Raw genomic sequence first — 15,598 nt, 5'->3', positions numbered from 1 at the left:
TAAAAATCTCCAAAATATATTCTTCCTGAATCAGAACTTTTGGGCGACTTCATCTCTACCAGCTTTATAAATCTGAAGAATGAATCCATCTGATAGGATGAAGAGGACCTGACTGTATGTTTAGTTCAGCTCAGTTCGATTCAGTTCAAATCATTTCGGCTTCATTTAATTTAGTTTGATTCAGTTCTATTCTATTGAAAATGACTTTACCTTAAATACAAATGGAAATTAAATGCAACTCATTTCATTCACAGAAAGTTCTTGAGGTGTTGATGCTGTGGGCAGGAAGGGCCTCCACCAGCAGTCAGTCTTACCACAAATCAAAAGAAGCCTCTGACTGAAGACGCCGTTGCTGTCATGAAATGCTAACAGCTCAACATCTGGGGAGCAGAGACTATAATCCACAGCAACGATTCTAGACGACATCGTCAGTTGTTGGAAACTTCTGCTAATCTGCCTCATTTGCTTTTGCTGCTCCTCATTAAATCTCTGGCTTGTATAACATCATTTTTGACACACAGCGCAAACTTTTTGGCCTCATCTGTTCAGAGAACTGCCCACACAAACTACAAGATAGATATAATGAAGTTGCAGCAAAACAAAATGTGAAGAAAAAAAAAACAAAAAAAACATCCTTCATTTAGCCGGCTTCTGTTCATAAGGATCTCCTTACCGAGACTTTAACTTTCTTTTTCAGAGAGCTGTTTTGCATGAACAGAGGGCCGGGCATGCAGCTCACAACGACGGGCATGCCGCCGGCACAGGTCGCCGTGGCGTTTGGCTTGTTGAACTCAAGGGGGCAGGCCGCCAGGTGGACCTCTGACCCCGAACACGCCACAGAGCGGAGCAGGTACAGGTTCTTCTGCCGCTCCAGGTACAACCTGAGGGAGGCAGACGGAATATGGACAAAAAAAAATAATAAGTATATATATATATACACACGTGATACAATAAAATATTTTCACACAAATGACTACAGGAACAAAACGGCAAAAACAAACCAAGATGAAGTGAGATACAAAACACTCAAACATATGAAGAGGACAGTAGTGGTTTTTCCAAATTGACATTTTCATACATTTGTCTTTTTATTTTGACATGACACACATCTATACCAATATGCATCAGTTATAATCTTTTTTTGGAAATTAGAAATCAAATATTTGGTATGTAAGATGGGAGATTTGGCATCGCCTCGTGTTGGCAGCGGCTAAAATGTAAACAGCCAACAGTAACAAAATAATACTTATTATTACTTTAATAAGCAGCCACAAAACTGCAGTGTAAATTTTAAATATAAGAATGATACAGAATTGCAAAAAAAATTTAATAAATTTGAAAATATAGTTTCACTGAAAAAAGACAGTAATAATAATCTAATAAAAATGATAATTTCACATATCCATATGAAGTATGTAGCACTGAAGACAACAGTGTCTCTCAAGCTCCTCCTTCTTAGTTATTGATTAACTTTTGTTTGGATTTTTATGCAAAGAATTTCTTCTTTGTTTCGTAGATCTTTGTTATCTGTGTTTACCTCAGTTGCTTGGCAACCGATGAACAACCAGTCCAAGGTGTTAATCACAATCCCATCTTTCATTATGTTTGTGCAGTAGATGCTGTTTCTATCCGTTTCCTCTGTTCACTACAAAACTAACTGGAGTTTATGAACATGGTTTATATTTAGCTATAAAATACGTGTCAGTCGCTGCATGTTAGACAAAAATAATCACATCTACAGTTCTGTTCAACATCATTGTTTTTCTTGTTTTTGTTTTCTACTAGTCACTCTTTTCATTTTTGAAGTTTGTAGAAGCAGCATAATGTTACATTAATGTGCTTTGATCCAGGCTATTCCATTACAGCTATGGATGATTGGAAGATGGTCAGATAGAAAATATGAAGTCAGACTTTTTTCTTCTAATTCACAGTTATGAGACACACTGTATCGCTCCATCACATCAAACCCATTATCAGTTTTATAGTGACTTTGCAAGGTGATATATGTTTTTTTTTTTTTTTTTAGACACCATCTATCTACCAAATGAATTGTGTATCCTCAGATTACCTTTTGCTGCGGTTGCTCTGTTTAGACATAGAGTTAGCTTTAGCTTTGGATGGCTGCCTGCAAGGTAAAAACGGGTGAGTCTGCACAGAAATCATAACAACAACCAATCAGGAAGCAGAACTAGAATCCAAAACATAAACATGACCAAAGGAAAATATATGGACATCTTTCTACTTACAGAGTATATTATTCTGGTTGGCAGTTAAGTGGAAGTACTGACTTGTATGGTTGGTGAGTCCATATACTACTACAGCTTTGGTACTACTAAACATGCAGTAAGGAAAAAGTGAAATATTCTGAATGCAGCTATACTTTGTCAATGTGAACATAAAGTTCCAGCGTTTGACTTGTATAGATCTGCTTTCTACTCTGTGACAGAGCGTTGATGGGTTCTTCAGCGCTCTTTGTACAGAGCATTAGTGAGAGGCTCATAATAAATCCTAGATTTTAGATTTTAATCTAGTCAAGAGCTAAAAATTACAAGTACAAGTCTCTTTTTTTTTCCAACTTTAAAGCAACAAACAAAACTCTATTATCAAAGTGAGCAAGCATTATTGCTTTTATTGATCTCCATATTAGTCTCATCTCCTGAGGCTCAGCTAATCAAGACCAAACACTAGAAATTATTTGCAGATTCTGCCAGATGGAGGTCTTGTTATCCTGACCCAAAGACCTGCAGGTCATTTAGCTGAAGAACCCAGCAGCTCCTCATTAAAGCCAGTCATACGGATGAAAGGCATCTCCAGTTCCTATTTAACAAAAAGCACTATTGAGTGACAGAATATGATAGTTTGCAGGCACAACACAGACAGGCACAGTCATGGATGAAATCTCACAAAAAAATTGGGTGATGAAATAAATATGTAAATAAATCAACTATTTTGGATGCATTTAAGATTATAAAATGTGTTCAGAGGGGCAGTATTATGCATTTCCAGCCACATAGTGACATTTAATAGCACAATAAACTTACCTTCAGTTGTTATAAAAATGCTATTTATATCAAATATGACTTCGATATTTAATGGCTTGAAATTGGGCCTCTGTCTCTTTAAGAAGCTCCTGCTCGTTGTAAAACTCCGCCTTCAGGAAGTCTTCATAACATGGCTCCTCTACTAACCCTTGAACAAGGTTTTTACCAGCGCTGCTCTGAGAAGTAGCTCGTATTATGAGGTCAGAGCGCTCAGCCCCACCAGGTGTTTGCTAATTGCTTCTGGCTAGTCTGGAGGAGCTGAGTGGGGGGAGGAGGCGCTCTGTGAGGAGGAAGCTCAGTAGCTTGAAGATAAGAGAAGGAGCTTCATCCTCAAAGGTGGAGCCAGGTCCATCAAGGTGTTTTGCACAGCTGAGTGGTTGCCATGGAAATTAAAGCATGCATCAAACATACATGAAAGAATCAAAGCAACACTCCAGCTGTGATTTGGATGAGGTAATAACATTATTAGATGGTATAAAATTCAAAAAACATAATACTGCCCCTTTAAAGCCGGAATAGTTGAGGTCAGAAAATGTAAATAATATGTGTCGGTAAGATGACTGATCCCCATCTGTGTGACAAAAAAAGGAAACAAAAAATAAAGTTTCCCTGAATGGGAAGATTTAGAAAGCAAAAAGGGAGTAACAGATGACTGTTATCTAGAACTAAATGACTGTTTTCTAAGCCAACAGGAAACCCACTGGCAACAGCGACAGGCGTTCCTGCTACAGCGTACCTTCCAGCAGCTGAGACATTAACCTTTGGACCGGAGGCCTTCTCAGCAGCTCGCTTTTTCAGACGTCTGCAACAGCGAGACAGTGGGATTCCATCACACACGGGAGAGAAACACGCAAACACTCGCTTTAAACGTCAGGGTTCAATCTTTTTAAACGCAACGTCTGTGTCCTACAACGCTGAGCGGCGAGGAACATTTCTGACATTCCACAGGTCTCTGGTAGATCGCATTACGGCGCGTATGGAGGGCCAATAAGTTAGTTTAAAAGAAGAAGAAAAAAAGTGAAACTGAAAAAAATTATTGGTTTGGAACTGAAGAAAAACTTGATTTGGAACTGTAAGAAAAGATTTGAAACTGAAAAAAAATTTTCAAAACTACTTTTCAGATTTAAGGGTATGAAACAGGATATTATATATAAAGGTACAAAGTTTATGGCAAAAATTAGTTCCATATCAACTCTTACTCAGAATTACAGAACTGCTCCTCTTACAGGTTTTTGGTTTTTTTCGGTGGCTATTCTCATTTTGAGCACCTGACCTCCTCCAGACCCTGGGCTGCTCCCGACAGCCTCACATGGCTGGGAGAAAACATGACTTCCCCTCCTATTGCTCTTTGTGAAGGCCTGAGCTGGAGAGCAGCCAGGAATGAGTGTCCTCATTCAGGGAGGACCGGATGGAAAAAGAAACTAACTAAAACAAAGGAAAACTGAAACTGAGAAAACACTTTCATTAACTGAAATAAATGAAAATGTTAATCAATGGGGAAAAGCTATCTGGAACTATAGCTTGCTTTTATAAAACTAACTAAAACACACTTAAAATGTAGCTGTAATATCCTTTGTTTTCATGTTTATGAATCTATTTGTTAGTGTTGTGAAGTTTCCCCCCCACACAAGCGGTTCACGTCAGCTGTTGACATAAGCTAGTCTGCAAAACGACGACTGAAAAGATTGAGAGAAAAACCCCAGAGTCCGTTGGTTGTTCAACATGTTTTGAAAACGGTGACTTCTGTTGAGTATTCATTACCAGTCAATGAATACAGAATCACAATACAATACTTTGACCTTTTTTAATTCTGCACCTAAAAAATTACCAAAGTATGAACCAACTAAAACTAAAACTATTAACTAATAAAAACTAAACTAAAACATATTTCACAAATAATTAATAAAACCTAGCAAACACACACTAAAATGACAACCCAAAACTATTATAACTCTGGTTTGGACTTTGAAAACAATTTTTTGGGGGTGGTTACCATGACAATCACTAAAACTGAAAACACAGAGAGTAAAGAAAGTTAAAGTCGAGCTGTTATTAATCTTTTTGACTTTTTTTTTTTTTTAGAAAGATTAAGCAAAGTGTCACAGTTCTGATGTGCCCACATATAATGTACAATTATAAAATCAATATGAATGTTTTAGTCAAATGTTAGAATACAAATGTTTCATCTCACTTTACACCATGCAGGCTCTCTGTCTGCTCTGGTGAACATTCAATCAGCTCCACATGCTGAACACCCAAAGTGGCACCGACTGCAGGCAGCCTGGCCAACTTTCTGATTGATTTAGAAAATATTTATATGTACCATCAATTCCTATGTTGAGCCAATCCTTTAACGTAGAAGAAAAAAAAAAGAAAAAAGAAGAGATAAAGTTTCCCATTTTGATATAGTAAAACACTGCACTACTACAAACTTCATCTCAGCGCCTGCAATTTATAAAAACATCACACATATTTCAAAGATGTTCAGGCTCACATAATAAATTCTTCAATCCAAAAATAAAAATAGCAAAACAGGAAGCAGGTTAGTGATTATTCTCCAGTGACAACAGAGGCTGAGAAGATAAATTAAAGCACAATCTCTTTGAAAAAGAAAAACATAACAAGATGGAAAAGATACGCCACAGAAAGCTCAGGAAAACTGTCTGCCATGAGAACTGATGTCACTTGAGACTTTTGGCCTCCACAATCTCCACTCGCTGACAAACAAAGGAGATCCTGCTTGTGGCTTAGTCAAAGGAAAGAAATCGTGTTTCTGAATGTCTTACTCTGAGAGGAATCATAGTGTCACACAAACTTCCCCAAACTCGACAATCCTTGTTGTCAGGACTGTTATAACATCATTACGGCTCTTTCTACGTCTATTCTGTTTTGATAAGTCAGCAGTAAAATGGCTGATAAATTCAACGGGTAATTATGATAATCAAATATGATGTCAGTATTGACCACAAACAGCTTTCGGTACAACGGTTTTATATATATATATATATATATATATATATATTAAATCTAATCTCAACTTTCAAACCTATTCAGAAGAATCCAGCCCTGTGATTATTTACTATTAATTAAAGATTAAGCCAAAACAGAAATGCTGTGTGTGGAAAAACATGTATATCATTTCATGTTTCTGTAAAGGTTTATGAAGCAGCAGCGACTGATTATGAGACAGAGTGACCACTTCCCAAAATAAATACCCTTCCAAATCCTCAGAAGAAGAAATCACTGCTGCCCACCAAGCTTTCATGTGCTTCCAAGGCATTTACAAACTAATTAAAGCCTATTATCCTTGTAGGTTTTTCTAAGAGGGGAAAAGTTTTATGACAGCCGCTAAAAATGTTGCCAGGAGTAAATGTTCCAGAAAATCCTCTCCAAAGTGTGTAAAGTGAGCAGAGAGGCTCTGCATTGGAGCGCTAAATGTTAAACCTGATGACAGAAGATTTAGAAAAAGACTCAACATTCGTCTTTTTTCTTTAGAAGAGTTGTCATAGATTTTCTGATAAAAAAAAGAGTGGCAGCAGAATTTAATTTAATATGAACAAACTACGAGATTTCAAATAGATGTGACCAAAAAAAACAACAACAAACAGATGATAATAACAATGCTTAAAAAAAAAACCACATTCCAGAGGGAAATGGACTGACTTTAATCTCAGAAATGTGAATTCTGAGATAAAAGTAAGAATTATGAAATTAAAATTAGAATTCTGAGATTAAAATTAGAAATCTAAAACCAGTGGTCTCATCCTCACCTGTAGAAATGAGAGATAATCTGATAAAAAAAAGTGTTGCAATGTCCCAGTCAAAGTCCAGACCAAATGCTCTGGTGAAACCTGAAGACAGCTGTTCACACAACAAACGTCTGCAAAGTTCACTGAACCGAAGCATCATGGCCAGAAGAGAAGGCCGACATTCCTCCACACTGATGACAGTCTGGAGTTTATCTGGCTTTTTCACTCTCAGCGTTTCTATTTCACCAACATGACGCCTCAAAAACTGTGGAATCTGTAGGTTCACATAACTTTAGATTCCAAAGGTTTATCACCTAACAAGGCCAAATTATTGTCAATATGTCCTGATGCATGAAAACTGACATATAGGAGGGTGTACTTTCTTTTTCCCGTGACTTTGTCCACTTATCTTTGATGTGTCATCTTCGTAAAAAAAGAACAAAGCAAAACACAATCTCAGCGTAAACCTTCCTACCTCACCACAGACTGAAGCTCCAAAGGTTCTACTTGGGCCCGTTTCTTACTTGTAGAAGTTCTTGTTGACCTTCCGTTCATGCGGGAATCCCAGCATGCCGCAGACCACGCGGGTGTTCTTGATGGTCCATCCCACGTCACAGATCTGAGCCCAGCCGTCCTTGTGTTTGACCTCCACCACGCCCTCGGTGATGGGCAGCTTCCTCTTGGCCGTGCCGACGACGGGCCGGAGCCGCACCTCCTCCACCTTCTTCTCATCAACTTGAGCCTGGGAGGAAAAAGACAAAACAAAAATATTCAATTCTAATTCAAAAATACTTTATTGAGCAGCAACAAGAAATTGAAAAAGAAACAGTTGCGCAAAAAAAAAAAGCAATTTATACGCAGAAATTAAAGATTCAAAAGTGAACGTCTGAATTAGAGATTCACCAATCCGATATTAATATCTGTATCGTGATTGTGACAATGTGCTCAATCCATAAGGGCAGATCTATTAAATGTAATTCTACGTTTTGTGCTCTGAGCGACCACATGCTTGACTATTTAATTTACACTACAAATATAATTTCTAATTGCACTTCCTGAACCATTTGACAGAAGATTTGTTGCAGTTTATTTTTACATGTTTGACCAACGTGGTCATTTGTCAGTTTCTTTATTATTTATTTTACATTGGCTGTTCTATTCCTAATTTTAACCACCAGAACAAATTAAAGTTTTGTTGTTTTTCCATGTTTCATCATGTTTGTGAAGCTACTGGCATATTTAAGTGTGCTGTACTGATGCAGAGCTATTGAATTTATAATTCAGTGCATTTAGCTCTTTGTTTAAGAAAGAAACATTTTAAGTCAATGCAGCGCTGTGTTTCTGTATCGGATCGCTATCGGCCAATACTATATCTCAGATATCGGTATCGGAAGTGAAAAAAGTAATTTGGTGCGTCCCTGATCTGAATGATCAGATAACACAGGAAATAAAATATACATTTAAAGCACTTGAGAAATTTGCTGTTCCATATGTTCATATTGCAACATCTGCCAGATTTTTTCTCCCACGGCAAATAAAGAAACTGAATAAAATAGTCCCAGCAGTTCAGCTCACTGTACATGTGAAAGCCATGAGTCACTTCCACTGGGGTTTTATTTGGAAAAAAAAAAAATGGCAGCAGTCAGAGATTAAAATCTGGTCGCCATGTTTGACCGAAACACACTTACAGGACAGAGTTTATGACAATTAAAATGACAGTCCTTTAATGTTATGAACATTCTTTTCTAATAATGCACAACAAAGCGGCATCTTGGAAGCATTAAGTGTGATTCTAGAAGCCAGTATAGATGTGTGACCAGACTAAACTGGTTCCAGCTGGACCACATGGTCCTGCCAGACTGGGATTCTCAGGTTGTAGCAAACAAGGTTAGTTTGAACGTTTTCTTAAAACCTGCTGAACTCCTTGAAAGCGAGCGCCTCACAAAAGTATCGCCAAGTGTCCAAAATGTATTAAACTTTATTTTTCCATACCTTTAGAATGTTTATGTGGTAAACCCAAACAAAAGCATGCATAAAATCGAAGGCAACTGGCTGGAGTGGATTTTATTTAGAGAAATCAGAATAAAGGGGGGGATCAGTACAAATATACACCACCCTTTAAAATTTTCACAGGTAAGTATTTTTTGAAAACACTTTGCTTTCCTTCCAATTCACAATTAAAGCAAATATGACTTAAAAGAAATTTTACTTCACAATTTAACGACTTACAATTAGGTCTCTGTCTCTTTAAAAACTGCTGCTCTTTCTGAAACTCCGCTTTCAGGAAATCATCACAACATGGCTCCTCTATTAACCCTATAAAGTTTTTACCAGCATTTCACTGAGATATAGCTCTAGAATGAGCTCAGTAGATGGGCAGATCCACCAGGTGTTTGCTAATTATTGCTGGCTAGTCTGAAGGAGCTGAGTGGGGGAGGGCTTCTCTGTGATGAGGAAGCTCAGCTTGGAAACTGAAGCTAAGCGGAGGAGCCATGAACTCGAAGGCGGAGCGAGATCTACCCAGGCATTGTAGACAGATGAATGGTTGCCATGGAGATTAAAGGATTACTCAAACATGCATGAAAGAATCAAAGCGACACTCCAGGTATGTCTTTGATGAGGGAACAAGATTATAACATGATGTAAAGCTCAAAAAATGTTGGTTGTACTTAATCCTGACTCTTTAAAAGAAACACAGAAAAATTTAATTATGTAATAAGTTAAAACAAGTAAAGTAAGACGATATATTCGTAATACAGAAGTGTACAGTAAAGGCAAGTGACAACCAGAGGATATACAGCCACAGAAGTACTGAATAAACTTTTTTTATTCATGGCAGTTTAAAAAAAAAGTCTTTATATGAATTTCTAACAGATCTCAGTTACTCGGAGGAATAAGAGTTTTAGTTGGGGTTTTTTAAACAACTTACGTCAATAATGTTTGAGTCCACAAAGCCAGGAATCCTCTCATCTTTGCAAACCACTCCAGCATCTTCATCGTGAGTGCAGTCGCTGTTTCCCCATCCTCGAGACTTGCACAACTCGATGCTCTTCTCCCCTCCGTTACACAACACGTTGTCCAACCAGATCTTTCCTGTAAAGGAAGACGCTTACTTAGGCTCCAGGAAATTCTCAGTCCGGAGGATAAAAACAAATCCAAACCTGAGTTGTTAATACATTTTGGATTCTATTTTTACTTTATAACAAAAAAAAAAATCCTAAAATTGAAATTATTTCATAGCACAATAAGTTGTTTTTTTTCACACTAGTTAGTACAGTACAGACCAAAAGTTTGGACACACCAGAAGGTGTGTCCAAACTTTTGGTCTGTACTGTACTTTTTAATGTTTTTTTTTTGTTGTCTTTTAATCATATATTTTCCATAGTGCCATTATATAGCACAAGCTAGTAACAGCTCCTGCACACTAGCCAGCAGCAATTAGCAAACACTTGGTGGAACTGTTGACCTGCTGAGCTCATTATAGGAGCTACTTCTCAGTGAAACGCTGGTAAAAATATTGTTAAAAGGTTAATAAAGGAGCCATGTTGACGACTTCCTAAAGGCGGAGTTTCAGAAAGAATCAAAGCTCTTTAAAGAGACAGAGGCCCAATTTCAAAGTCCAAAAATTAGTCATGTTTGACATATATAGCATTTTTATAACAACTGAAGGTAACAGACTTACTTTATTGTGCTATAAAATGGCCCTGTGTGCCATGAAATGCATAACACCGTCTATATTTACTAATGATGAAGCCCCATGTGACTGAGTTAATTCTGACTCTTGTCTGACCTTGTCCGTTGCCGTATTTGGCGCTGTGAGTCCATCCGGTGGCTGAGACGAAGCCCAGCTGTCGACAGAGGACGTTGGCGTTGGCTATAGAGAAGTCGTCGTCGCAGATGGTTCCCCACTCTCCCTTGTAGAAGAGCTCTATCCGGCCCTCGTTGTGTTTGCGGGGGTATCCGGCCAGGCGGACCTTCAGCTGCTGCGGGGTCCCGGACGGGGTCGGGGCCACGCTGGCCCTGCTGGGCACTGTGGTCTGGGTTAAACAACAAGGAAACCACAACCCAAACAGAAGGCTGACCGCTAACTGCCGCGTGTGCCTCGACTTCTCCATCTTTTCAACTGCAAACAAATGAAGAGAGGGAAGAAAAAAACACAAGGGTATGGACAGATGTTTGACTCCAGGAAAATGTAAGTAGTAACTAACTCAGCCACAATTTACATGTTTTGTTCCTACTCCCAACTTGACCACTTAAGAGTCTCTGTGGACGTTTTTCAACAAATGCAAGGAGTTTGAGGCCAATTCCAAAAAGCCACAGCCCTGCTGCTTGAACAAAAAATCATTAATAAGTTATATAAAGAAACGCAACAAATAATAAATCATTTTTTTTAAAAAAGGTCACAGAATGAAGCAGGAATCTGGTCAGTGCTTGTGAGGAAGTTCATGTGAGTTGAGCTACTTTGGTATTTTAATTTGCACCATCTGGTCAGGCCAAACGTCAACAAATTGGGGGAGCTAATCGCTACAAAAATAAATGCCTGTTTCATTTCATAACAATTCTCAGAGAAGACATTTTTTATCCTTCGACACTTAAGATACCCAACAAAAATAGTCCTCCCCTTTAAACTTCACCAGATTTTGTCATCTTACAAACAACAAATACTAGTGTATTTCATTATTTTTAAATTATTTTATTGGATTGTTCTGTGATTGACCAACATGAACACGAAGAAAATTGATATCTGGTTCTCAGAGATTTCTGGTGTGTTTGTCGTCAGCTCCACCTGAATCAAAACTATAGAGTCACTTGCAGTGGGAATCACAGAAGTTAGTCTTTTGGAGTCCAGATGAACTTAAAATTATTCATACTTCATGGTAGATTAAACTTTTATTCACTCAAAACATAAAACAAGGGATTTTTCCACAAGATAAAAAGCCAATGTAGCAATTTTAAAAGGAAAGACAATGGTCAGTTTCTATTCACTTTAATAGAGGAGCCATGTTGTGATGACTTCCTGAAGGCAGAGTTACAGAAAGAACAGGAGCTTCTTAAAGAGACAGAGGCCCAATTTCAAGGCGTTAAATTATTAACTTAAATTCATTTTAAGTTTTAGCTGATATATTCAGCATTTCTTTGACAACTGAAGGGAACACGGTTACTTTATTGTGCTATAAAATGGCATAATGTGGCTGGAAAACACATAATACAGCCTTTTGAGTTCACTTCAAAAATATTTTATTACTCCCAGAGGGAAGATAAATAATAATTAGGTGACAACTGAAGGCAGATGATCAAACTGTGCTTTAGTTTGAGGGATCGGTAAAACTGGACTGAATTAAAATACACACCACAGTGTCTCAGATTTTAATTGTAAAAAGAAAAGAAAGAAAAATATTGAAAACCATGAATTCTTCACAATTACAGATCACTTTGTGTCGGTTTATCACATAAAAATCCTAACAGAAACCAGACAAGATTGTTAAAGTAACATTAGAAAATAGGAAACAGTTTGAACGGTATGAATATTTTTAAAAACTGTTTTATTTTCATTTAAAAAAAAATGCAACACTTTATTTTTTTCATTGTGGTCCAAAATTCTTGAAAAATTTAAGATTACTTTATTGATCCCAAAGGGGAAATTAAATGTTGCAACTCATTAATTAAGATTCTTCAAAGGGTTCTTGTAGATGTGGCGTTGTCTGTATTGCAGCAAATTTGAAGAAGCTTTGGATTTTTAATCATTAGATTTATGTTTTTTGTAACCTTTGCTTATTTTTTCTGTTTATTATTTTTGTCATTTACTCGTTCATGTCCATCATCATAAATAGTGTTTGATGACATTAGTCTAATAAAAATACTCCACATATTTTTTTCTACAAAATGTTCCTGAAAGTCTTTCATTTGCACAGATCCATGTTTGTATCTGTAGCTGGTTGTTTACTGGGCACCGCACACAGGCCTCCTATTGATAACTAAACAAATTTCGGGGCGGCAGCGTTCTTCAGGGACACAGATACCGCAGTGTGACGTGTTTGTGCAGGAGCCACAGCGTGGGACTGAATACACGTCCTGAGTACGATTACACAGTGTTTTATTGGACGCACGTGTTTGACAAGCTTTTAACAGCAGAACCACAGTGGGGTCAGGAGCTGCATGTCTGGAAACATGTTCTCTAACCTGACCGACCGTCAAAGCAACAAAAACATCCCAAACTGTTTTAGGGCCCAAACAAACAAAGAATTTACAGACAACAGTTTTGGCTTTCAAAAGCTTCCCTTGCTGTATTTTTGCACATCATTTCTTTTATGTCTTGGCAAACTGGTCTGGACTCAGTTAGCACAAGAACACACCCGAATTATAAAGCTGATATATTATTGGCACCTACTTTTGTACTAATAAAATCTCTTTGTTTGTTTTCTATCAGCTGTCTGGAGGCTGAACACAAGCGTTCAGTGGGAAGAATCTCACACATCTGTTCCCCTTTCCGTCTTAACCGAAACCAAAGCCGGTCCATGGCTGTGAACCACTGGAGTCACCAGAGTCCAGCAGGCAGAGCTCCATGCTTCCACGTGCAGCGCTGCATATTTACAGCTCCTCCCGTAATGATTTCCATCCCTCCTCACAGCGAGCTGGGGGCCTCAGGGACATTCGATGGAGAATTTTAAACGCTATCGAAAAGGTTTGGGGTTTAAAACGGCCTCGCCTTGAACTTTTTCCACATTTGATAATGTTGCAGCTACAAACTTCATAGTGAGTTTTGTAAGGTCTTTAAGAGACTAACTGATGAAAAGTAGTGACTTATCATGGGTTTTTTTTTCTTTTACAATTAGCAGTTTAAGTGTGCATTTGTAGTCCTTCATTCTAATAGTCTTAAATAAAGTCCAGCGCAGCCGCTGCCGTCTTTTGATAAAAAACACTGTGGGCAATAGAAATAACCTTAAACGGACCATCCCCACTGTAAAACAAGGAAGTGGCAGCATGATGCTATGGGGATGCATTTCTTCAGGAGGGACAGGGAAGCTGGTCGGACTGAATGGTAAAGTAGGAGGAGCTAAACACAAAGCAACGGTCTAGCCAAAGTCCAGAACCAAATCCACATTTAGAAACTCGGTCAAAACTTGGAATCTGCTGCCTTCCAGGCGCTCTCCATCCAAATGGTTGAGCTGTAGTTATTTGTTAGTGACATGTCACCAAAGGCCTGCAGCTGGAATCAAAGTGAAAGCTGGTGCTAAACCAAGGTGCATGCCACACTTTTGAGATTTTTTGTTGTTTAAAAAACAAAACAAACAACTAAACTCTAAAAACCTTTCCTTCAACTGCAGAGTTGAATGAAACTCTACATACGAACACTACACTACATATTAAATATGAAAGTTGGACAAAGATAGAAAAGGTTTGAGGACTGTTAATACTTTTGCAAGACATCATCCAGATTAACAGAGATGTTGGCTGAAGAAGAAATTCACCTTCTAAAATAACAGGATGTTCATGTGGCGTCTCATCTTTCTGGTAAACTAAATCACTTATTTATTTATTTATTTATTTATTTTTTAAGACAAAGAAAACTCACACTCATGCTTTTGCACAATGATGTTGATCATGAATGTTCTGAACTGCATATTTTAGGGCTGCAATTAAAGATTATTCAGAAATTGATTAATCAATTGCTTACGCTGATGATTAATTGATTATTCTGACGATTAATCTGATTTTAAAATGGCCACATTCCGCAGAATGTTTCACTTAATCACATAAGCCTTTTCATGCAGTATTAGAAATGCATTTAAACATGCAACAAAAAAAAAATCTATTGTTTTGATAAATAAGAAAATAAAAATTGTACTGCTTAAAATGCAATAACGAAGCAATTTCTTTAGCGTACACTTGATAATTTGCAGCAAAGGATGGATCTGTAACTAAAAGAATACTTCTAACATAAAGTAGACTTTATGATATTGACTAAATATCAATACATTACATGTATGATCTGTTGATTATTTTTTTTATTAACCGGTTAATAATTGGATAGCAAAAGGGGTCAAAGAGAGTACTTTGGCCCCTTTTGCCAAGCTAAAGGGATAAAGCTAAGAGTAGCCACTTGAGGAGTTTGGCGTAGAACATATTTATAAACTTTGTTTTTACTCTTAAATGCAATATGTATATATTTTTTGTACAGTTTTGTCTTAATTACCACTCAGATTATGTTATTTGAGCTATTGATCTCTTTTTTTGAGTCTGTAGATACTCCACTTAACACTTAATCGATTATTAAATTAGTTGACGATTATTTCAATAATCAATTCGACATAATTAACCTGATTAATCGTTTCAGCCCCTGCGTATTTATAACCTCGCATTTTTAACCTCTAGTATTTAGCATTTATCTGAGAACGCATATAAAAGACCAGACGCTTAAAGCTTCACTTTGTAAAGTGAAGAATAAATGCGATTTTTACAATTCAGACAAATGATATATTAAGTAATCGTAGCCCCATCGACTTCTCTTAACGTATCAGGTAGCTAAATCACGTTCCAATAAAACCGTCTGTCTTACCTTGTGGTGCCAGTATGAAGGAGGTTATAGCGGTTCCAGTGGAGCGAGGGGTGCTGGCTGCTCAGTGTGCTGATCCTGAGCTCCCCTCCGCCAGATAAGTGATAAATAACTCTGGATTTCTTTCTAACTCATGTCCATCATCACGCACGAGTCCAGTCGGCAGAGCAGCGAACCACCAGTTGCTCCGTGTGGCGACTCTTGTCGTTAATTTGCCAGCTGTGCAGCTTTCACCCGAGGAGAAGAAGAAGGAG

At 37.7% G+C, this 15,598-nt stretch overlaps 1 protein-coding gene and 1 long non-coding RNA gene across 3 annotated transcripts in view; one reads left to right on the top strand and one right to left on the bottom strand.

Moving 5' to 3' along the window:
• The window catches only part of loxl3b (lysyl oxidase-like 3b), a 23,490-nt gene extending 12,585 nt beyond the window's left edge, over window positions 1-10,905 (bottom strand). For both annotated transcript variants that reach the window (XM_044142841.1, XM_044142839.1), the window contains exons 1-4: window positions 10,581-10,905; window positions 9,720-9,883; window positions 7,315-7,532; window positions 674-881 (exon numbers count right to left, since the gene is read on the bottom strand). In XM_044142841.1, the coding sequence (XP_043998776.1) occupies window positions 674-881; window positions 7,315-7,532; window positions 9,720-9,883; window positions 10,581-10,905 (915 nt within the window). The remainder of the gene's footprint in view (window positions 1-673; window positions 882-7,314; window positions 7,533-9,719; window positions 9,884-10,580) is intronic.
• On the top strand, window positions 10,647-15,598 carry LOC122846195. The gene is made up of 3 exons (XR_006373195.1): window positions 10,647-10,982; window positions 13,218-13,472; window positions 15,504-15,598. It is a non-coding gene; the product is annotated as an uncharacterized LOC122846195 (long non-coding RNA).

Source organism: Gambusia affinis, linkage group LG16 (assembly GCF_019740435.1).
Source record: "Gambusia affinis linkage group LG16, SWU_Gaff_1.0, whole genome shotgun sequence".
In the NCBI taxonomy this organism is placed as follows: domain Eukaryota; kingdom Metazoa; phylum Chordata; class Actinopteri; order Cyprinodontiformes; family Poeciliidae; genus Gambusia; species Gambusia affinis.
The sequence above is the reverse complement of the archived record's forward strand: the minus strand, read 5'-3'. Positions and strand labels throughout refer to the sequence as shown.